The sequence below is a fragment of the Nymphalis io genome, chromosome 3 (genome assembly GCF_905147045.1).
Source record: "Nymphalis io chromosome 3, ilAglIoxx1.1, whole genome shotgun sequence".
Classification (NCBI taxonomy): Eukaryota; Metazoa; Arthropoda; class Insecta; order Lepidoptera; family Nymphalidae; genus Nymphalis; species Nymphalis io.
This window is the reverse complement of record NC_065890.1, coordinates 10,519,850-10,545,082: the sequence shown is the minus strand read 5'-3', so window position 1 is coordinate 10,545,082 and position 25,233 is coordinate 10,519,850. Positions and strand designations below refer to the sequence as shown.

General features: G+C 29.8%; 2 protein-coding genes across 3 annotated transcripts in view; one reads left to right on the top strand and one right to left on the bottom strand.

Moving 5' to 3' along the window:
* Positions 1–582: 582 nt before the first annotated feature.
* LOC126781026 (transmembrane protease serine 11C-like) lies at positions 583–6,126 on the bottom strand. The gene is made up of 7 exons (XM_050505779.1): positions 6,047–6,126; positions 5,279–5,551; positions 4,225–4,315; positions 4,023–4,127; positions 3,522–3,647; positions 2,818–2,948; positions 583–752 (listed from the first exon to the last, which is right to left on the bottom strand). The coding sequence occupies exons 3-7, from the start codon at positions 4,231–4,233 to the stop codon at positions 650–652; spliced, it is 474 nt and encodes a 157-aa protein (XP_050361736.1). The 5' UTR covers positions 4,234–4,315; positions 5,279–5,551; positions 6,047–6,126; the 3' UTR covers positions 583–649.
* Positions 6,127–6,253: 127 nt separating this feature from the next.
* LOC126781006 (uncharacterized) overlaps positions 6,254–25,233 on the top strand; it is a 43,306-nt gene continuing 24,326 nt past the window's right edge. The window contains exons 1-3 of one of the 2 annotated variants that reach the window (XM_050505749.1): positions 6,254–6,334; positions 6,443–6,621; positions 13,654–13,783. In XM_050505749.1, the coding sequence (XP_050361706.1) occupies positions 6,610–6,621; positions 13,654–13,783 (142 nt within the window). In that variant the 5' untranslated portion in view covers positions 6,254–6,334; positions 6,443–6,609. Of the gene's footprint in view, positions 6,335–6,442; positions 6,622–9,824; positions 9,932–13,653; positions 13,784–25,233 lie in introns of those variants that run through there. The other variant, XM_050505748.1, reaches the window with a different exon arrangement.

Here is a 25,233-nt window from a genome sequence, read left to right as displayed (position 1 = left end):
ATACTTATGACTAGTACCTATAAAATCGTAAAATTATATAACATAATATACTATTTAACTTTAAGTCTGTGATAAGGTTCAAACTATAATTATAATTAATACTCACTTTCAATGGTGGTAGCGATTTGTGCAAGCCCGTCTAAGTAGGTTCTACCCTTTACTTATTTGACCCCTAAACTACTTAGTATTGTCTTGTTCTGGCTTGAATTGTGACTCATCCAGTGTAAGTTAAGACAAAAGGGTCATAACTTTTAGTTCCAAGGTTCGTAGTACTTTGGTAATGTAAGAAATGATAAAATTATGGGTAACATCATAATTACAGTGACAATTTCCACGCTTATCTTCTGTTTTTATAAGAAAAAAATATATGGATGTACACACTTGCAACGTATTGATACCTCAGCACTCGTTTTAACAATTTAACGTCTCAATTATTGACACGACAAGTTATAAAGGTAATTAGGTTTTCAAAAAAGTTTTTGAAAAAATAATAGTTCCGCTTTGCATTTCCGAAAAAAATATAGATCGTTTATCAAACACAAAATAATAATAAATGTATATAATGATGCAGAAATTGCCTTTTATTGAAATTAATTTTTATTTAAAATGGTTTTCAAATTATTTCTACGTGGATTATACAAGTTTAAAGTTATGTTACGTTAAATTCCATCGATTCACCTGCTAATTCCATTGATTCGTTTTTTATAATACAATATTTAATTAGTAATTTGTTTGTATTTAGCATAATCCACCTGGAAAAGAAAAAAATATATTCATTTTTAAAACTTATTTATCATATTTATTTGAAAAATATTTTATAATACAATATCTAGCTGCTAATAAAATCTTATAACATTTACGTATATGTTCATACTCGTATTTCGTGATTTACCCGTCATCTAATGATATTGTTTCACCCGCGTGGGTCGTATCTTGACATAATATAGGCTATCACAATCATCGTTATCATTTATATAATAGATACGCTACAAAATCAAAAAATATTTTATTTATATTTTGGCCTAGTGGTTAGAACGCGTGAATCTTAACCGATGATCGTGGGTTCACCCGGGCAAGCAACACTGAATATTCATGTGCTTAATTTGTGTTTATAATTCATCTCGTGCTTGACGGTAAGGGGAAAACATCGCGAGGAAACTTGCATGTGTCTAATTTCATTGAAATTCTGCCACATGTGTATTCTACCAACCCGCATTGGAACAGCGTGGTGGAATAAACTCCAAACCTTCTCCTCAAAAGGGAGAGGAGGCCTTAGCCCAGTAGTGGGACATTAACAGGCTGTTACTTATCTTACTTTACTTTTTATTTTGGTCTGGTAGATGCTGAGATAAGCGCGTTCAAACAAATTTTTAGCTTTAAATTTATAATAGTGTAGATGTCGAGGCCAGATCTTATAAAATGGTAGTATTACAAGTATATGATTCGGAAATATAACCGTCACCCACATTATCATACGGTCTAGTTAGTATCAATGAATAATCAGCGTTTGACGACATGAACAGCTAAATGTACGGCTACTTCGTGACCATATCATGAAGTAACCATGTGTTTAGCTGTTCATATCATAAGATTTGGCTACGACATAGAGATAAGACTTTTAATCGTCCTTCGCTTTGACAAATTCATTTTTAGTTATATAAATAATAATTATATATATATATATATATATATATATATAAAATTATACACGATATAGTTTTTGCTAAAAGTAAAGATTTAAAAAAAAGTCAAAAGCGTTAAAGCTAAATGAAAGGGATTCGAAAAAAGGTTCAGTCATTCGTCTAATTGAATTCTAATTTGATCAATGACCTGTTCTTTTGTAAATCGCTTCGGTCCCGAGTCTCAACGTCTATAGTTACTATCCTTTTTAATAAAATATGTACGTACGGTCTAAATTACAGCGACGTTACGCTGGTGGTCCCTACCAACTTTGAGCAAGTTCGTCTGGGTAGGTACCACCCACTCATCAGATATTCAGTGGTGGTGGTGGTGACCGCTTTGCCCGTCCACCTACCTATATCAGCCATTTTCTTAGTGGACACATGGTTAAGTATTTAATTATTTATTAGCGCGACTTTTGATTTGTTGAACGTGTTCAATTGTGTTATTTGAATTTTTAAAAGTACTACGTGAGAAATTTCTACAATTTGTATGATTTGGTATACTATTTATATTAAGATCAATTCATTGTTTTGTTTTTAAATCAGTTTTACTTCTGTTGTTGTTGTTTTTTAATCGGGGTTCTTTTAAATTTTCAATTTAGGTTTTTTTTAAATACAATTTATCCCGAATGTTTTTGACATTTGCTTTCATTCCAGTTTACGTATACCTATTTGGAAACGTTGGAAGTAAAATCTTTTTTTTCTATGATATAAATATTAAAAAATCAACGTATATTAGTATCATAAGGTTACGTAGGACACGTATGTACGTACTTATGTAATATTCTAATAAGTTCTTATATCAATATTCAAGGAAACTTTTTTTTTTATAGAATAGGAAGGCGGATGGGCATATAGGCCACCTGATGGTATGTGGTCACCAACGCCCATAGACATTGGCATTGTAAGAAATGTTAACCATCGCTTACATCACCAATGCACCACCAACCTTGGGAACTAAGATGTTATTGTGCTTGTGCCTGTAATTACACTGGCTCAAACCGATATACAACAATACCAAGTACTGCTGTTTTGCGGTAGAATGTCTGATGAGTGGGTGGTACCTACCCAGACGAGCTTGCACAAAGCTTTACCACCGCAAAAAACTATTTTAAGCTCATAAGCAAATACTTGCCTGTGAAAATACGAAATATTTGTTAGTATAGCGAGGCTATTTCTTTGTTTGCTGTCAGTTCCAGACGATAATACTCCGACCAATAACTCTTCAAATATTGCCCCACCACCGTTATCACTAAGTCGATGTTCCTATGAAAGCTTTACGTAAAACATCTGCATTACTCTATACAAATATATAATTTTAAAGTGTCTGTCTGTGATTTTAAAATAACTGCTTTTATACATGACTGTTTAAAAAGGGTGTGTAATGTTCTCAGATTTATTGTATGTGTGACAATACACACGTATTGTCGTCTTTATTTTATCAGAATCGATTGAATTTATTAAAAGTTGTAACAACTTAAAATTTACGTATATGTTTGTTTACCGCTATTTAGACGTATTATATATTTTTTACTAATATCATACATGTTATAAGTAAATAATTATAACTACGAAACACTTTTTTATAATTCACTCAGGACAACAAAAGAAACACTGTGCTTCCGTTGTTATTAGTACGATGTAAAACAGCAAAGCACAGATGATAAATAATAAAGTAAAAATAATGAAATTATATTAAAATAATTTTCGAATGGGTGAATAAAGAAAATAATAATCTTCAGTATTAAGTTTCTTTAGTTCTAATTTCAGTTACGATTACAATTTCTAATAATTATATTAGGAGATGTTATTGTATATACAAGTCATAAAAACACTTACTAAATTATACTTAACGCAGTAATTGGAAGGAGTTATTAATTCGCCATAATGTTTTCGGCAAGCCTTTCTATCAATTATAAACATCTCGGATCGCAAAAGTAAGTTCAGATATTTAGCTGGTACGTCCTAAAAAATATTCAAAAGCGATTTTAAGTAAATTTTAAAAATGTAGTATTTTTGTGTATACTACTATTAATACTTTGTGTATTTACATATGTATAAAAAATGTACACAATATTTAAAAACATTTAAAGTTTAGATATTCAATAAGTCATTTACTTTTTGCTATGAGCGCCATCTCTGAATACTTTTAGAAACTAAATTGTCTTTTGAAAAAAGCCTGAATATATTACAATCCATCAGCAAATACTTTCAGGCGCCACAGGCGTATTAAATTATAGACTTAAATATAGATGGCGTTAGTAGGGTACATTTTACCGAAGGCTTATTTAAAAATATAATAAGTTGTATATGTGTAAAGTATACATAACAGACACTCACGATACCACCCCATCCAGTTACAATGACTTGGGCGCCGACACGAAGAGCTATTTCTGGTTCCACGAGAATTGTTTTAATAACATTTTTCCCAAAAACTACATGTTCCTGTTAATAAAATGAATTGAAAACATTCTCAAATAAAAATTCTCTTAACTTTTAATTAAATGCTACAAATGAATACAGTTTTTATAATATGTTTTACCTTGAGCATCAACAACGCAATGTCGTTATCTAAGCTACTTAAATGTTTGTAGTATTCATGGATTTTACACTCTAAGACAGGAATTATTTGCCTGTAAAAAATAAATAAATAAAATAATATTTTCATCTTTCTTAAGGAAAGTTGCTGGATGTGAAATTATGCAATATTTCTAGTAGTCAGCTTTATATTGTTAGGAACAGTAGTCTGCAAAAAATATGTCAAGCATTCCTTAACAATAAGTAATATCGGAATAGTTAAATACTCACAATGAAACATCATTTTACAAGACTTAATATTAAGTGGCGTAAGTTTTTTGTATATTTTCATACATAAATAAGTACTGTCATTCGTACACATTAATTAACTTTATTACATATTTAGCATTTGAAAAACGAATGTATGGTTTCCAAGATTTGTGTTTGTTTAAATCGAACATTCGAGTTAGGTACGATTCTTGGTCTGATCATTACCATCTCACGCATTGAACTATTGATATATAAATATTTTTTATATAAATCAATTGCTAATACTTATATGCAACATAAACACACACTTTTGCACTAAGCAGACTTGTATTTGATTCTTGTACTAGAAGGAATCAATTTTAGTGTATTAGATTGTATTGTAAACAACTTAATTGTAAAAATTCGTTAAAATTTTAGGTATATTTAGGTAGAACTTATTTAATAATTTGTTCGCTAGTGACCATCGTTTCAGAATGATAATCGGACCTACTTATAAACGTTGTTAAGCGGGCGAGTAGTTAATTAATACAATCTTTTTCTTTCGAATGTCAAATCAATATCGACAGAACGAGAGAAGTCAGTGTTTAACTAATGTTTATAAGTAAGGTAAAATATTATTAAGCCCTTGATATTAGAACCACTAATGTATAAGTGCTCCTTTATTTTAAATATCTGTGTTGGTCAATCTAAAGTCTCTATCTTTTTTCTGAATTGTGCTTATTTACAAAATAATCCGAATATTCTTACTTAAAGCGTTTCATTTACCCGTAGAGTAGAAAAAAACATTACCAGTATAATTATGTAGTTACCCATTTCCAGTTATGGTGCTTGAACCCACTTTTACAATAACTGGTTCGTTTTTCCTTTTCCCTAGACAGCTCGCCGCGGTAATTACAACTTTGCTTCCAATGAGGCTTCCGGAACAGTATCTTGAGCCGTAAACTATAATGACATGATGGGGTACGTCGTTTATATTAACGACTGGATTACTATTGTAACTTAAGTATGCATAGGGTAGTATTTCACGTTCTGGTATAAAACGGTAAGGTGCAGCTGTTGGCAATAGAAGCAGCAGTGGTAACCTGGAACGGAATAATTATGACTTATAAATAATATGTACAAAATAATGTTTTATCTCGTCTAGTTTCGGTTATTATTTTTATTTTTGGTTATTCTAATTGTAATTTTATTAGTAGGAAGTTTAATTTTTTATATTAACGATGACCTCTGTTGTAGAGGTCAAGGTAAAGATTGTCACAGCTCATAATATATTGAGTAAATTTTTAATAATATTCACTATTTTATACGTATATTCTGTATCATGTTTGGCCGTACACTCTACGGTTTTTTTTACAAAACATGGCTGTGGAATGGTATTTTAGTTTTTTATTATTTTCTCAAAGCTTCTGCATGTTGTGCACGTCTGCAATGCAGTTAATATTACTCTCAACGTAGAGATGTTAATAAAATAGAACAGCTTTTATATTTAAATGGCCTACTTATTTTTTATTATACGTATTATGTTTATTATTTATAAATTCACTTAGGGAACATTTCTTTAAGAACTTTGAAAATACCGTATAAATAGTGTTGCGAAATCAAAGGATTCAGGTCGATTATGAGATGTATGCTCAATATTTAAAATGAAATTGTTATAAAAATTGAAGCTTACATGATTTATGAAAATTTAATTTGTTTCATTCGAGCTTGAAACATTATAAAGTCAACGTAACGATCGGATTAGGAAATAAAACTACGCAAACTATAAAAAAAGAAATTGCTATCAGCGTCATAAAGCGGTCGCGTTATTGTGTATTAAAGCCTTCATCATAGCTCGTCTGTGCAACCGATACGGACTTATTGTTGTAAGGGAAAATATTTATTACAATTTTTATACGTCGTTTTTATAACTACTAAGGAATCAATAGCTCTTATTACACAGATAACAAGGTATATATTTCTACGTTTAACAGTTAAACCAGTGAATATAAGTTGTTTAGACGCTACACATCCTATAAACGCGTGGAATTGCGTTGTATCGGGAAGGTGGCAGGTTCTTCCCTACGATATCTACGGGTTAATATTCAGGTCACGTTTGGGGAGAAAAGTCGGAGGAATAGATTTACTTTGGCACTTCGATATGAAAGGAACGGTATGTAATCACACAGAGGATAGGTATTCACTTAAGCGTATTGAAATGTGATATTTACAATAACTAAGGATTATTGTTGTGATTCTTTTGTCTAAAATAAAGTGTATTTGACATATTTTAGTATAAATTTTATATATAGGTACATAAAGAAAACATTCGATCGGTTTTTAAAAATGAGTCTTCCTTTTGAGTATAAATTTTCATTTGACAAAAATCGATAAATAAAATTTTTATAAGTTTGTTTATCGAATAAAATTTCCCATTCGTATCGTCATGTACTTTCAATAATGTAACTTCACTTAATGCTAACATTTTTTCAGTTTCTAAGTATTTGTAGAATTTAATTTAATATGTCATAACAAATAACAAACAATTTATCAGATAATATAGTTTTGAAATATTTGACATTTTAGGAATTGATTCTATTGAAACTAATATTTTACGCGTGACAATTCCTGGTGACTTCGCAGTGAATTAAATAGTTTTGTTCCATTGGTCCATCGTTATAGGATGAATAGATTTTTTAATTATATGTACGTATCGTTTATTCTTTACATATTGAAATCGAACGAGGTTATACATTTGTAGTTATTCACCGCCGACCAATCAATTTATTACGCTCTGCAATGCGTCAATTTTATATTCTTTATATTTCAATTTAACGAGACGGATACAGCAGTACACGATCGCTTTGAATCATTAAGCAGAAATAAAAAGGAGCTAAAGCTATTTAAAATCTCATCTTTCTATTTGATTTTTAAAAAGGTTATTTATATGTCTAACTTTCGAATAGGTCTTTAAATCTAGACTGATCTATGTGAAATTCTTGTTTGTCTATTATTTTTACATTAATTATAATTATATTTGATTGAAATATTTTTATCTGCCAATTTACGACTTTTTTTACGACTCTTTTCTGTGCTTTTTTATGTGTAAAATTTTTGAATAATATTTATTTTAGAACTAACATTTATTTTTCATCATTTGAAGATAATTTTTATAATACTAATATAAATCAATTAGCCTTTTCCAACCTAGGTTTAATTCTATTTGACTCCACAAATAGCATTATAAAATAAAAAATAGTACTTAATTAGAGGCAAAAATATATAAACGACGAAAGGATGAGTTAAAGCTTATAACACACTATCAACATTTAACGGTATTTGAAAAGAAAACTCATTGTGTTCTTAAAAAGTATTGCCAAATTAGGAATATATTATTATTAAGTTCCATATAAGAATAATCAACTTATGGTATACCTAATAACTGTACAGTAAATCCCCATAAATGTTTTATTATTGAACAATGACTTCGTTCGTCTTTTGTCAAGGTGTTCCATTGCGGTCTCATAAGTGTCAGGTACACTTACTACAACGACGAAATAACGATATAATTATTTAGATAACTTTAGTAAAATAACTTTCCAATGTAACATGTTTTTGTATTTATATTTTGCGCGATTATACGAGTACTTAAGTTATAATATCTGAAATCTCAGAGGGCTATAATTCTCAGTTAATGAGAAGATGTACGTCAGCGTATTCTTATTTTATAAGATTCATATGTACCAGTTACCAACGGTTCGGGATATGATAAAGTAATATATATGACAATTTTACTATATTTAAAATTGTTTTACAAATTATAGTTGATTACAGTATACAATTTATTTATTTGAAATATTCGAACAATTTAATTACGAATGCAAATATATTTTGGATTTATTGGGATAATAAAGATGTTTTTTAAGATAGCTAATCGAACATAATCATCCAAGTTCCATAAGAATTCAATAAATTAAAAATTAACATCAGATCGATATCCCATAGCTAGGCAAAAGCCTCTTCTTTAACACGTGTCAGATTTTCTTCCGGTACACGTAGACTTCCTTACAATATATTGTTTCCGCCAAGCGTGTTATGTCAAAATTTGCATATTTATTGAAAATGGTAACTAGACCTTTTTTGTTTATTTTTTTAATAATTTGTTTTACAGACTATATCTTTTAATATACTAAATTACTATTTTTTTAAATTATAATGTTTATTAGTTTTTTTTGCTAAAATCTTGCAAGCTGAATTGGTGTCACTTCCTCATATCACTGAGTTAAAATTTTACCATGTTGGTTCAGGTTTGATGACAAATGATTAGGCGTATGACCTGATTATGGATCTTCTCAACGGTAAACAGCATAGACATGTTTTTTTGTATATTAAAGCTCTTTTTTAGAATTGTTTTTACTATTAACTTATAGAATTGACTCGATTACTCATAGAACTTTGTAATTCAGCTAAAGCGACTGATAGAATTAAAATTAGGTTTGTCACTTCCTCAAACATCAGTCTGTCTGTCTTATGACCAATTATATGGCAATATTTTAAAAGAAGGTTAATATTTTGTAAGACAAACCTCATCTACTGTGAGTAACAGTGACGAAATAAACTCGCTTTAATTTACAGAATCCACATAAAGCTTGCACTTGTGACTTTAATGCGACGATGTAGCAACTTTTATCTTGCTACCCTCATTAGGTTTTTTTATAAGTCGTTGTCTGCGGAATGTTTGTCATTTTATAGCTGACTCACGTTACTGGTCAGCAAGTCGCAGAAAATGTGAACCTAACCTTCGTAACGGTGACGTGACATTGTACATTCATTTCGATAAGATCACAAGATCTTTGAAAACTGTGTATAGAAACTGTGTGTATCTTTAAGAAAATGTTGGATTAACCTTATTTAAAAACAACTTCTACATAAATTAATGAAATGTTTTAAATAATTAAGAAATTTATCATAATAACGTCAAATTTAATATTTTGTGTTGCCGGCTAAAATATCTTTATTTTTATAGTTAAATAATGCAAACAGTAAAGTACAAATATACAGTGCACTATAATTGTTAAAAATAATACTTATATACATTTACATGAACACAAAAAGTCTCTGGCCAGCTATTTTTAAAACAATAATTTTATATACATTATAATTGTATTAATAATATAACATACCTTGAAGAATAATTCCGCATAATTCTAACCCTGACCCTTACAAACAAAACAGAGTAAGTACCTGTAAGTAAAACAAAAGTAGGTAATCCTTGTTGTCGGTTATTTGTTTATATAAAGTGCCGCCGAGCTAGAGACGATGGCGCGGCACGCAAGCCGTAGCGCACGATGCCGCGGCAGTCACGCGAAGGCGGCTGACCTCTACGGTGGTCGCTACATAGCTACGTCAGTACTACGCGCTCCGGCTACGTAATGTGGTGTTTTCTACTTTTGACTCTGTTCGTCACAGTCCAAGGACGCGCGGTAAGAATGACTTTCTAATTCTTACAGAACAATGACTGAAATCGAAAGTCACGTGTTCATATAATGATAATATTTTTTCCTATCATTATTCTTTTGATTTTGATTATTTTCTGCGATAAATAAATCGTGGTTATTATATAACAGGGTTCCTTTTATGTTTAAAAGTTAAGACATTAATTCTTTGCATTCGCTTAAAGCGAACCTAGCTTTCTACCATCTACAATTGAATACGCTTGTAGACGTAATTTATCACTTCGATGAATTTAACGTTTCTTATTTCTTTGTGTGGATTTTAAATAATATTATATCACGTTTAAAAGTCCGGATAATTTTGACGGCAAGTAGGTAAGTTTAATGACTTGAAAAGAAAAAAATTCAAACTCATAATTTGTATTATTTAATGAAATGAAACCAAGAAAAATATTAGATTATTTTATTTTAATAATAATTTTATAGTTTTATTAGATATGTGGAATATCTAATAAATTTTAATGATGGTTTTGAAAAAAAAAAACAAATCAAGATATTTGCTAATCATAATAAACCTTTATTGTCTAGTAAAAATACACAATAATGTTTGGTCTGAGTATAGAATTAAGTAGGTATGCGATATTTTTATCACAGGATGTAAATAGGATTAACATGAAAGATAAATGTTTCAACCTTATCTACGTTAGGCCTATTAATAATATTTTTCTTTGTCAGTAAATTTCCATATAAATACAGGCAATAATTAATCACGTTAATATATTATTATATTTATCATATGATTAATTTTAGACTTCGAATGTTGTAGCAGTATAGTTGAAATAGTACTTACATGAAAATAATGTAATTTTTTTATTTATATATTTTTAATTTTTTTATTTCTACACTTATGAAATTAAAAACTTGGTTTAGTACTGAACGTGTAAGGGCAATACACTACATGCATTTACGAATAATTCATCATTCTATTATTTAAAAAATAAACGCTAATTGAAGTACAGAGTATTATTTTAGTATAAATAATAAGTGGGATAGTTTAACTTACTGGAATATAATATATAAAGAATTGTTCTTCCATTTTACAGTAACAATAGAATAGACGGTACTCTCAGGGCCAGAGACGGGTTTCTTGCAAGACAAAGAAATTTATCCGTTGACACAATGTGGTCTATAATGAAATTCTTATTACACTATTTTAATTTCGAAAAATATTAGATCAGTTTCTATGACACTTCCTATTCAATTATATCTTTATGAAAATAAAAGTCATTCTTTTAAGCAAAACATTTTTGAATAGTTAAATAGTACTTAGTGAATAATACTTATTTTATATTGTATTTTACAATTTATGACTTAAGTAATTGAAGGCGTTTGAGTTTTACAAATAAAAGCTTATTGTTTGTTATAAAATAAATAAATTTAGCATTTACTTTAATAGGTGTACATTGAACCGCATCCTAGACGCTGTAATTTGTGGTGCTTTCAGAATCTGTCTCAGATAAATTTTATAAAGTTAACTAAACGTCGTTTTTGACGTTTACTTTAGCGAAGATGTAAGTTAAAGTTATCATTGAACATTATTTTAATGGAGCTGACATGGCCCACTAGTTAAAATGCAACCACTGAATTTCCATGTGCCATTACATTCATCATATTATTAGTATTTATATCATATTTGTGTTTTAATTGATCTCGTACTTGGCGATGACGGAAAAACATCGTGAGAAAACCTGCATGTGTCTAATTTTACTGAAGTTCTGCTATATGTATATACACCAAGTCGCATTGGAGTAGCGTGGTGGAATAAGCTCCAAATCTTCACCTCAAAGGGAGAGGATACCTTGTTTTAATGTTGCATGAGTTGGTGCGTGAATCCTAGCCGATGTTCCATCACATAAATAGTTTCCTAGATAGTCCGTTTCTTTTTCTGTTAATTTTTCAACCTTTGTCGTTATTTTTAAATTTTCTCTTAAGAGATAGTGTAGTGGCAAGAAAGCTACCACGAATTCAAAGATATAACTGAATTTTAAAAGATGGGGCGTGAGTTAGTTTTGTTCAATTTAGATACATTTGTGCAGAGCTGAATATCTGATTTATTTATTAAATAAATGTTCGAAATTTGCTTTGTAACTTTGACCATATTCTTAGATATACATTTCTTACAACGTGAATACACAACTATGGTAACTAATATCCTTTGTGTTTGAAATGATACTGGCTCACTCTAACGTTTTAAATTCATCGTCCATAGATTTGACTGAACGAGCACTTATTCAATGTATAGCAAAGGAAATACAAGAGTGTACGAGTGATTATTTGAATCAGCAAGTCAAATACGAGCGCGACAGAATAGCTGGTTAATTACGTTATCAGCACAGCTTGTCTCGGTATCTATGCAAACTGTAGGAGTTGGAACAGTTGGCTATCGATTTCCGTCTTGCATGTATAAAGATATTTTATTGGTGTATAACGTTTACACTGTTTTGAATTGTATGCCTTTGTAAAATATTTGCAATGTATGCGGATATGTGATTTTGAAATTAAATTTTACTGAAAAACGCAAATCGTACCTATAATTCATAAAAATGTACTTCTCGTTGCTTGTGTTTTGCGTAATTATCAAATTAGTGTATTGTTTTAAATAACGTCTATATATTATACATTAATACAAATATCATGAAATATTTTTTTTAAACTGTAGTTAAAAATGACTGAAAAAAACTTTTTATTTAAAAGAAACATATAATTAACAAGATTAACATGACACATAGACCATGAAGTTTCCACAGCTTGTTTAGTAATTTATTTTAGGCAATCACAGTAAAGTATAATTAACTGCTAAATTTATGAATATATACAATTCAGATAAGTAATTTTAAGCATTTTAAATAAAGTGAACTTAATGACAAAAATTAACTATGAAAGATACCAATATTTTTAATTCATACCATTAATAATTTGTTGTGTTCTTCGAAAGCATTATTTATTTAAATTACTTAACGTCTTCTTTTATATTCTGTAAGCAATTGTAAAAAAGTGTAAATAATAAATCATGAAATGTTAGAAGTGATTTAATAAGGCAATTCACATTACAAAAGGAATACCGATCTTAATGGAATCACAACCTATTAATACCTATCGGAATAGCAGCAAATGAAACAGATGACGTCGAATAGGAAATTACTTCCAACGGTGTCGATTTGATAAAGCTTCGAGATTCCAAGGCAATTCAAAGTTTAATAAAAGTTTGTGTATACCGAGTGTAGTTCATTAACAATGCAGCTAGTGCATTCCGGCTTCAATTTTATCTTGCTATGTATACAACTTTTAGTATAAGTTTTTCGGTAACGAATTTCATTCTGCATGGGAATTCTAAGAATGTTGCCTTCTGCGGCATGGCATAGTTTTAAGAAAACAGAGAAATGTACTTCCATATATTTTCATGTAGATAATTAAGTTTAAATCTCGTTAATTTTAGAAAAAAATGAAGAGCCTACTTTGTCCAGTGGAAACTACAAGAAGAACACGTGTATTATAATCAAAGAGCGCGGGTTCAATTCCGCTAAGGCACTGCTGAGTTAATATTTTTCTCACGCTTGTGGTGAAGGAATACATTATGGGCACAGTGCACATGCCTACTTGTTATATTGAATTCTAACACCTTTGCTTTGTAAACAGTGGCTGTTACTTTTTGTTAAATTTTATCAACTTTAATTTTGTTTTTTGGCAAACAGGTAAACATCAGTAACACATGGGTGTTACCGGAGGAGGGCTTCCCCGTTTTCTACCGCTACTTCAGGGATCGCATCTCGTGGTACGAGGCTGATGCTGTCTGCCAGTTCCATCATGCGAACCTCGTCACAGGTAAGTGACGTCAGCATATATTCATTTAATATACGGAAATATTTATATTACGAATTCTTTCTTTCTTTTCTTGACGGCAACTCGACACGACCGGAAAGAGTTCAGGCGCAGGACCAACGGCTTTACGTGCTTTCCGAGGCATGGGAGTGTACATACTTCCAAGTTCCAAATTCCGGGCTGCTATTCTTCGACAGAAAAATTCAATTAATTTTATTAGCCTGACTTGAGATTCAAGACCAGGACTTCGGGATTTGCGGCTTTATATTGAGTCACTAGACCAAGACCACAAAGCAATGAAATTATAAATTAAATTATTTACCTCTGTGAGTAAACTTGGCGTTTTCGATGCTTATTAAACATCTTCTTAATGCATTTAATGTAGATTTTGTCGGTCGATAAAAATGAACTAATGGTCTTTTAGAAAAAAAAGTATTTTCGTTTAACGCCTTAAATCTGAATATTAAATATAAACAGTAGAAAATTGTTTGCGATATGCTCTTCGAGATTAATTCTCTAAAGTATTACGAAATTTGAATCCCACATTGAATTTTGCAAAGACTTGCTGCTGTTGACATACACAGTATATTAAATTTAATTATTTTCAGTATAGATATGAAATGAGAGCTTATTTTTAAAAGATTAGGTTACACTTACATCACTTGTAGGTCTTAAAAACATCCCAAGGTTCAAATCAGCATCGACGTAATCGCCAACATAACTCACAAAAACATAATTGTAAAAAGTATTTGTACTCGTAATTAATAAAACCTTATAACAGGATAAGAAAACGGCTACAATGAAATAATCTGGTCATTACAGTAACAACCTATCATTATATCCGGAATAACGGTATTGTTGGCCGTAATGAGCACATTTAGGAAAGCAATTTAGCTATTGTTCACAAAAATGAGTAGCTTTTAGATTGTGATTAAAAATACTTTACTACTAAAGATTAAATTAAATTAATTAATGATTTTAGAAAAACTGTATTTGATGTGGGACTTTTTTATGGAATTATCTTTGGTAATTTTAAAATCTAGCAACTTAAGTACTACTACACCAATATATCTTTTGCAAAATATATATAAAATATAAAACTTCGCTTGCTTGTAAAAAAGAAATATAACATATTTATAGTATTTATCAAATATTTACAACAAATAAAATTAGGTAATTACTAAGCTTTGAAGACATGAATATTATATTAATACACTAATTGCTAATATTTCTAAATGACGATAAAATCAAAATATTTTAATATAACAAAAAACTAAATAATCTTAATAACATCATGACAAAACATGATAATAATTTGACATTTGATTAAAAACAATATAAGGAGTGGTTATAATATATATCCACATACCCTTGTTAGGTGTAATCGAAGCCCAACCGAGACCTCCATTACCCTTGATGTCTCCGACCCTGCGATATCACCCGTCACAAATAAATGTACCCTATGATAAGATAATATAAATATTAAGAGACTGACCGCCTAAATTACACTCATAAACATAATATTTAATATTTTATTATTAAAATATATATTTTAATATCGAGTTTTCCACCATAATGTTTTTTAATGTAAATAGTAATAATCATTTTAACAAGTTCCATCCATAGCGACAAATTCTAAAAATCAATCTTCACAAGATATGTTCTAGTGTAGTTCACAGGTGTGTATGTGTGCAACATAGCTGCACTTTTTAATTCTGCACTCTTATCTGTATAATAATAAATCAAATTAAGCCTATTGTATTAGGTTTTTTTTTTTTTATATGTCCGGGATGGCAAATGACTCTACTCCACCTGATGGTAAGTGGTAGATTAGTGATAGCAAAACGACATTGTATAGCATTGTGTACGACCAAGTTGTAACATAGGATAGCTTTTTTTATCATAATTTCATTAGTGTATATTATATTCGGCGTCAATGAAATCGTATAAGCTTAGTTAAGCGAAAGCAATTAGTCTAACCATAAACGAGTCGCCCGTGCCCTCAGTAATTACAATGAGTACAGAGTAAGCTATTCACAGATTGCTATTTGTCATTCGACATTACAGGACGCCGTCGTTTACAGAAGATAATGAACATACTTTAACTGTTGAAGAAAATAATATACTTGTTTCGTAACATGTAATGTTTTTCGGAAAATTTTCACAAAGCTAATTTTATTAAAATATATGATTGTTTTTAGTTTCACGACCAATGTAACAGAATTACTTTGATGTTACAGAATGAAATTAAAGAGAGATTTTTATATTTTCAAATTTAATTATTTTACCTTTTTTTCCCAAGTTTATTAAATTTCTATTGAGTTAATAAATATATATATAAATTACGAGATAATAATTTGTTTCCTTTTTTCGTATCGCGGAAAAATGTCTAATAATTCTAAATAAGTCATACATTGTTATAGACGACTCCTTTATGAAAAAGAAAATATTTTTATCATGACTCAAATACATTTATGCCACTGAACGTAATATGTTCGATCTTACGATTCGCTCACACGAGTCATTCAACTACGTCGACAGCGATTAGAATAATTTGAAGTTCAGTCTTAATCATTTGAAGCAATTAAATTCGATTCAGTAAAACTGCAAAATTCGTTTAAAACATTATTTTATTGATCAACTAACAATTAGGTACTTAATATGATTTGTGAAAGAAATTTGTTCGCGATTTCAGACGTATAAGCGGAACCATTGTTTGAGTTAGGTTATTAATCATCCTTTCTTCCCTTACACAAAAAATAAATTATGAACTCACTGTGTTTTTTATATTAAATAAGTATATAAGAGACATTATTTAATATTAAATAAAATTTCATGTTAAATGATGCCTTCCAGAATATATGAGAGAAATGTGAGGGTTTCTTCGAATATTGTGTTATACTTAATAAGTATATATATTTATAAATACTTAATAAGTTTTACTTCTAGAAATATTATCTACAACCCAATATTTTTATTCTTGTTTTTACTTTATACATTTTTAATAAATTAAGTTTAGTTTTTCTACGACATCTTTCTAATACAATAGAAGCTTTCGCTTACTTTATTAATTGTTCATTATGAAGTGGTTTTATAGATTAGATCCGCTTTAAAAACTAATATCTATAAATTAACATGGGAATATCGAATATTGTCTTATTTTATTGTATTTAATTTACTTTTTATTTATACAAGAAGAAAATAAACTTTAATTATTTGAAAACTTCGGATAATCGGATCTCGCCCAAATAAAAATCTAAGCTTTAACCACACAATACTTATTATTAATACGTGTAATTATTATAGTTAAAAATGATGGCTTTTCAAGAAAAATCAGTAATAAAACCTTTAATAATTACATTTGCGCCATTTATTGAAGTAAAGTGAAGCCTTACCAATAACATTAAATTAATGAAAAGCAATATGTTTGATCGCCATCGTTCTGTTCGACTTTCTGTTTCTTATCGCAGACTTTTCTTTTTTTTAAATGGTCAGTCTTAATAGTTTACTAAGCACCCCAACGTCTCATATATACTGTGCACATAACGATGCAGTACATCGTATATATTTGTTGGGATAGTCACATACAACAAGGTTGTTTGGTAAATATATTTACAAATATCAGATACCAAACAATAGTCAGTCATTGTAAATTGAATTCCGTTGTTCCATTCGAATTATTTGAAACAAACAATGCGCACTACACATCATCATAGCCTTGACGCCTTGTTATAGGCTCCTTCAAAGATATTGTCGAACAAATCCTTTGAAACATAAAACGTCTCCTGTAAATGTAAACATAAATTAGGCCCGAAAAGCTGTCGGGAGATTTATTCCTCGATCTGACATTCCGCAACTTCGCAAAATTATGTTGAAAGCAAACTTTGTGAAGAAGGGTAATTTATAAGTACAGCATAATTGATTATAGCTAATTACGGCCTACTCTTAACTTGTGAAATAATTTAGCTTAGCCTAAGGCATAAGTCTACAAAAAACTTGTTTAATATTACTTAATATAAAACGAATCACAGTCTTTGTTACACATTTTTATGTGTTGTAAATTGAAAAGGAAATTAATTGATACATATAATTTTAATATTATAATAGGAAAGCTTTATACAATCGACATAGAAGTATTTTTTTCAATAGATTGGATTTAATGCTAAGTATAAAGCGGTCACAAATTATATCAACGTTATGTGTATAAATTTTATGTGCTATAATGTGAATAATGATCCAAACGGTATCGATAATTGCACGCACAGTCCACTCTGCTGATCCGAGATCCGATACCGTTACATCAGTCATTCACTACGGTTGTTAATGACTCCGCAAAGAACGTACCGACCATTGCCAGAGACCATAACGACAGGGTGACTAGCTTGCACCCTATAATCTACCCACTAGTTTCTAAAGGTCTGCCAGCCGTGAACGGAGTATAACACAAGAGTGGCCGCGGATGCGTTATATTTGTTATATTATATTATATTGATACTATTTAGTAGACATCGATACGTACCGGAGACGGCCATCAGAGGTATTTTATTGACTACCACATAACAATATCCTTCCTCGGGGGCCGGGTACTTTTATAAAAAGTTGATGAAACTCTTACATTACTTAGTAAAATTGCCAAAAGTGAACGCCAGTTTGTGATATTTAAATAACAAATAAATAAACAATACCGCATCGATATCTCGTACGTTCTCGGTTGCGTGCAAAGCAATTACTAAACGTTTTAATTAGTATATCAAAAGCTTTTAAATAAAATGAAAGGAACGTTATACCGCATTGCTTTTAAAACGTTGAATGGAACGATGTGTAAACTCAGAAAACATATTCGAGCTGTTTAAATTGCTATTCATTACCATTTTCATGTACTCTATATTTTCAATTTAGTAAAACTATATTCAAAGTGATATTTGTGATTCAGACTATTTTATGTTTAATAAATGACGAAAAAAACTTTTGATAATTTAACAGACTATTAGATTAAATAGAGGATATTATTTGTAGCTGGAAACCGATTTATATTTACCTTTATTCCATTGTAAAATTCGTATTAAATAAATATATATTTATATATTAAATTCATAATTCAAATACGTCAATGACAACGAAGGGCAGAAGACACGAAGTATGTTGTGAAGTCGAGATTACACCGTCAATTAATTTAAGTCCACAGGCACAATTTTATCGTGCCATTCTTAATATAGGACAAAAAGTTAGACGTAAAAATATAATAATATTTACGATTGATAACAATGCGTTCTATTTTTTATTACATTCATCGAAAAAGAACTTGGAATAAAAGATTAATTTAATTAACACATTACTGAATTAATATACTAATTGAAGACAATTAAGAAAAATCTTTTTTCGAAATAATCTTTATTCACGTTACATTTTAAGCTTACGGTTTAAATAAGTATATAGTGCCATGACGTAATCTTTTTAGTTTTTTAAGAGTTTGACAGCTTTGATTTGCAGTCTTTGTCATTATTCTTCTTTTCATTTACGTAAATCCATTTGTGGCAGTTAATGTACTACAAGCGTCCTGAATATCGAATTCAGATTGGTCCCGCGAGTCACGAAGGCCATGCTTTTTATCTATATTACTTTCTTATGAGAACAAATTAGCTTTATGCTGGTTTGAACCACAAGAGAGAATTGTTACTGTGACAGAAGAAACTACATACATACTAGTCTTCACTCGAGTGTTAGGGGGGGGGGGAGGTTGGAGTAAAAAAATGTTTACGACAGTGAACACATTTTTATTATTTATGCTGTTATAATATGCCACAAAGATCTTTCATATACCGTACTTCTAACATAATTATAATGATTTTTTGAAAATCTCTGTTCTGGTACGAATTAATTTCGTATCTAAAGTACTTGATGTTTTTAAAGTTGAGTAAATTGCACAAGTGCTGCAATCAAGGATTTTTTACGAGGAAAATTCAGTGCTCGTTGCTTTTAATCATGAAAGCGTACTACACTGAATGCTGCTCTAATTTTCCCGCTTGAAAAATATTTCAAACAAAGATCATCATTAAATGTTTCAAAAGACCTAGGCCAGGTGCAATAGACCGTGCTCACTCATTATATCGTGACGTTAACCTGAAAAAGGTTTTACCATTACTCTTTTTGGGAGTATATTGTGAATTTAGGTTATGTAACACACGGTACAAGTGTTATGGCCTGGTTTTGGTTATAACGTGAGGTTTTGGTGGTTAAGCAACGTTAATTGTCGAAACTGGGTATATTCTCTATTAAAAATTTTCCTCTTTTAGCATTTTTCGGCAAGCGTTTAAATTGGTTATCTTTGATACTGCTGTTGATAATTGTTGACACAATATGTAAATTGGACAACGGTTTGTGTTGAAAGTTCACCGAACGGAGAACAATATTTGTTAAATTTTTACGACAGTGAACACTTTTTTATTATTTATGCTGTTATATTTACTACTGTATTTTTAACTGTTTTTTTAACTTTAAAATTTGATATTTACTTATTTGATTGTCCCCGATGACTATTTGATTACCAGTTATAATAAGTATAGCATATATTTTGTAGCAATATAGAAACAGAAATTAAACGATAAATCAAGTTTTTCGACTCTCTTGTACTTTTTATTAAACTCGGTTAAATCATTTTACATGGTGTTATATTTATTACTGAAGAAATAAGGTATTATTAACATCTTAAGTAAGTTCAAGTATGCGATATTATGTTATATTGCAATAGGTGAAACATCTAAACGAGGCAAAATTCTGTTTTTTATTTTAGAACTGTATTCTAAGCGACAGTGACAGGGCCTTATAATTATTGAACTATTTAGTTGGAATGTTTTTATTATTAAACAATGGTAAATAATAATAACAGCTTGTTTATCTCATTATTGGACTAACGTCTACTCTTCTCTCTAGGAGAAGGCTTTGCACTTATTGTTCTGAGGGCACTGCTTCAAATTATCAACTAGTAGTAGATATACGTTTGACACAATTTCCTCCAACACGTGCAAATTTCCTCGCGCTGTTTTGCTTCACCAACTAGACCAACACCAACCAAACACCAACAAGATTAATTATAAGAACATTTTTATGGTATTGATCCTCAATATGACTAATCACGCGATCTCATCATACATCGTAGGAACAAAACAAAAACTGTTTTACATTCATATTCATATTAAACATAGCACACAGTTATTTTAATGTCTTTTATTTTGAATGCAATGAATATGTCTTCTTATTTTCTCACCGCTCATATTATTTAAATTTTACCGAGCAGTTCGACTTTCTGATGGAACTCTTGTGTAAATTGCTACTCAAACTTTGAATATCAAGTTTTCGAATCAACTTTGTCTCGAGATCCTTAAAGTTATATTGTGATAATTTTCTTTAAGAATTCTTTGACAAAGCTTAATGTTTAAATTAACTTTGTAAACGAATAGAGATATTATCTTTTTCTAGCTTATAAATTATTTTGTTTAGACGAACAAATAAAGCCCAAAAGCCGAGATGGCCCAGTGGTAAAAACGCGTGAATCTTAACTGATCATCGAGGGTTTAAACCTGGGCACGCACCACTGAATTTTCATGTGCCTAATTTGTGATTATAATTCATCTCATGCTTTACGGTGAAGGAAAACATCGTGAGGAAACCTGCATGTGTCTAATTTCAATGAAATTCTGCCACATGTGTATTCTACCAACCCGCACCGGAGCAGCGTGGTAGAGTAAGCTCCAAACCTTTTCCTCAAAAAGGGAATGGAGGCCTTCAGACCAGCAGAGGGTAACAGCCTGTTACGACAAACAAATAAAATGTGTTTATTTCGAGCTGGTTAATAGGTTATGGTTCATTTTATTATAGATTATCTATTATAGTTTTAAAGAATTAATATAATTTTCAAACATCGAAATTAATATAAAAATATGTCTAAAATGTGGAAAAACGTATGAGATCATAAATATGATTTTTATACAAATAATATGAAAACCTTTCGTTTATTTAATTTAATATTTGCTTCAGAAAATATCTCTATATAAATACAGTATTTTCATTAGCCATGATCACGGTTTTAAATTCGGGTAAGCACTACGAAGTTTTCATATATTTAATTATTATTAATTAACGTGCTTAGCACAGTAAAACAACTTCAGAAATATTTTTTTTATAATATTAGTAGACGGATGTGTAAATGGACCACTTGATGGTATGGAGATGAATGACTGTCACTACCGCCCAGACAATGGCACCGTAAGTAATATTAAACATATCGCCAATGTGCCACCAATCTTGGGAACTAAAACATTATGTCCCTTTTGCCTAAAATTTCACCGACTCATTCACCTTCCATCCGGAACACAATAATACTGAGTATTGCTATTTGGCGGTAGAATATTTGATGAGTGGCTTGTACCTACTTATTCTAATTGGAATGAAACTGAATTCGACTAAAATTTTAACGGGACAGGAACACGGAACCAAGTTATGGAAATTTCCTAATTAAAGGTATTATTATTCTTAATTTTAGTTATTTCAAATGAAAAATATTTATTTTATTTTTTATATATTTATATTTTCATATAGATAAGTTTTTAATCCTCGAAGATGTATTATAGTGTCAAGGTATTGAAAGGACAGCCGACCCTAACCCATTTATCAGGTAAATTTATTGGCTTTGAGAAGATTTTATACTGATAACATAAAAAGTTCCGAGTTTTCCGTACGTAGGGCTTAGAATAGAAATGAGAGAGAATCTGTTGAATATAAATGTATATTCAACAGATTATACTAAAAAATATTTTAATCTTATTTTCTATTTCACGATAGTATCTCATGTATCGAGTTCGCTAATTCTGTCCATCACTTTTGTCGGAGTAATAACAAACATTCAAGCACAGAAAATTCTTCATTTATTATATAAGTAAGACTAGCGACAAAAATAACTCAAAGTTTTAAGCTCGCCAAAAGAAAGAATTTTCATTGTATAAACTATAACTTGTCTTATATTTTTAGTTTGTTTAATACAAAGTCGTGGGCAGTGCACTTCTGTAATATGTATATTTACGTGTTAATTGGTTTTGATTTGTTTAAATCAACGCTAATGTAGCCATGCTTTTAATATTATTAAACGAGAAGATAATATCCAGATAACGATATCGTTATTGTGAGTTTGGCAGCTTTAATTAATCGAAATAGTGGTTAACAGTGTGATAGTGATTTCGGAAATTGTGTCTTATATTGTGTGCTTATTATATAGCGTAAATCGTTAACGTTAGTTATTTGTATGGGTAATTATTAAGATGTAAAGACATAATATATATAATATATTTTCACATGAAAACATTTTATACTTGTAAATATTTTATTTTATTGCGAATACCAACAATGGCTAACTTGAAAATAGTTAATTTATATGGCCTTATATTTTCATTTTTAGTAAATGTGTTGTAATTGAAATGAATGTTTCTTATTCTAAAGATTTCTACGAAAGCCTGTAACTGTCACTTTACTTGCAACGGATGTTTTAGTGTTTCCGTCTCATTAAAGTAATTTAAACCGATTCATTGTTTTTCATTCAGCTATACGGGAACGCTTGTAGTTAAGTAAAATAAGAATATTACAATTATGCTTTACCTCAGTGATTCAAAATGATTTAGATTAAATATTTTTTGTTTTAAATATTCATTTTAATATTGAAAGTAATTTATAAAATACTAAGAGTTTCATTTCAGATATTTTACAAAGCAACTCGTAAGCTTCCACACAATATAGCTCCGAGACAGTTACGTTCTCATCCAAGAATGCAGCGAACAAAACTCATGAAATCTTAAACAGTACTTAGTGCCCGTGTCAAATGCGTCTCATGTTTCGAAAGGAAACGTTATATAAAATGTCTTTGTGTAGAGAAAGCTAAAACAAGAACAATTGAGTTGATTGCAAATGTTAAGATGCTAGTTACGAGACGAAGCATTCTGCAGTATTCTCATATAACCTGAGGCGGAACACGTCCGAGTTAAAAGTTGTTCACATTCTGAAGGAATGGTTTTATTGGATTGGTATTACAGAAATAGTTTACTTTAAAGATTTTTCATTCTGATAAATGCGATACTTCGGATTATTGTGTTACACTTAGCTTTCGTATGAAATAAATTTACCTGTTTTCAATTAAAGAAAAGTACGATACTATTTACTGCATATCTGTAATTTGTAAGTATAATCTATTGAAAGCTTTATGAATGATAACGTTCAATAGTTACAGAAAGTTTTACCCACCTGATGCTAATATATATTATATTATAGAAATATTTATGATTCTTAGATTAAATTAGCAATCGTCTGAGGAATTTTATTTGTAATGTCATGTTGAATTTTAAATTATATATTATAGAAAGTAATGTTTTAAGTATTTAAATATATTATTACTTAAATTTATAAAGATCAAAATAAATAACAGCTTCGGCATACTATAAACAATAATGGAATAGTGGCCAAAATTATAAGAGCATCAGTGTTTCTTTTACCAGTGGAGGCAAATTCGACCCATTCCAAAAAATAACCTGATTTTAAAATTTATTGGCCCTAATTTGTCACTGTCATGTAATTTATTTTATCATATTGACTAAACAGTATTTTTAAAATGTTTTCTGGCGATTATAGAAAGCTACTACGTTGCTTCGTTTTTGTTGTGTACAAAAATGTTGGATCCTATTTATTAGTAATTATACTGGCTCTGTTAACACTTAAATCAAATTAAAGGAATACTTTGCGTTGCTATTCTGTGTTCAAATGATAAGTAAAATGATTGAGCAATTTAGAACTCAATCTAATTTTTAAATAAATAAGAATATTCAAAGTTTCACTTCAAATATTGTGTATACTTTTATTAAATTATTTTAAGTTGTTGTATAATAGAACTCCATTTATACCCAGTTATTGTAAAAAAGTTATGTCACGTAGTTAGAATTTCTGTAAACGTACGTAGCCCGTGCGTGACTTGGATATTTATGCTACATGTGTTCGTTCATAAAAAATTAGGATAACAGACGTTTATATTAACATTTTTTTTAGGTATAAAACGCATAGGACAGTTTAATATGTTTGTTACGTGAATGGAAATTATGTAGAAGACTTAAACAGTTTTAGATCTATTTAAAGTAAACCTAATTAATACCTTAGTTATATTCGTATTTACTTTGGCTACTGATATTTAAGTGTAATTTTTCTAAATTGAATAAAGTAATTTTAGTTTTAATTTGCTATATGAAATATTTTTTTACTAATAAAGTTCTCATAAGCGTAACAATCTTATTCTGCTTCAAAGGTTTTAATTACAGTGCCTTATATACACTACAATTTTAGCGTAAAAGGTCAGAGCGTATATATTATGTTCCGACAAAGAGAATATACTCTTTGTTAGTTTGTTTTAATATAATATATTAATA

Coding starts and splice junctions, on each gene's coding strand:
- LOC126781026 (XM_050505779.1), bottom strand. Junction 3,648..4,022: donor TAACTGGATGGGGTGGTATC/GTGAGTGTCTGT, acceptor AATATTTTTTAG/GACGTACCAGCTAAATATCT. Junction 753..2,817: donor AATATTTCGTATTTTCACAG/GCAAGTATTTGC, acceptor TTTCTTTTCCAG/GTGGATTATGCTAAATACAA.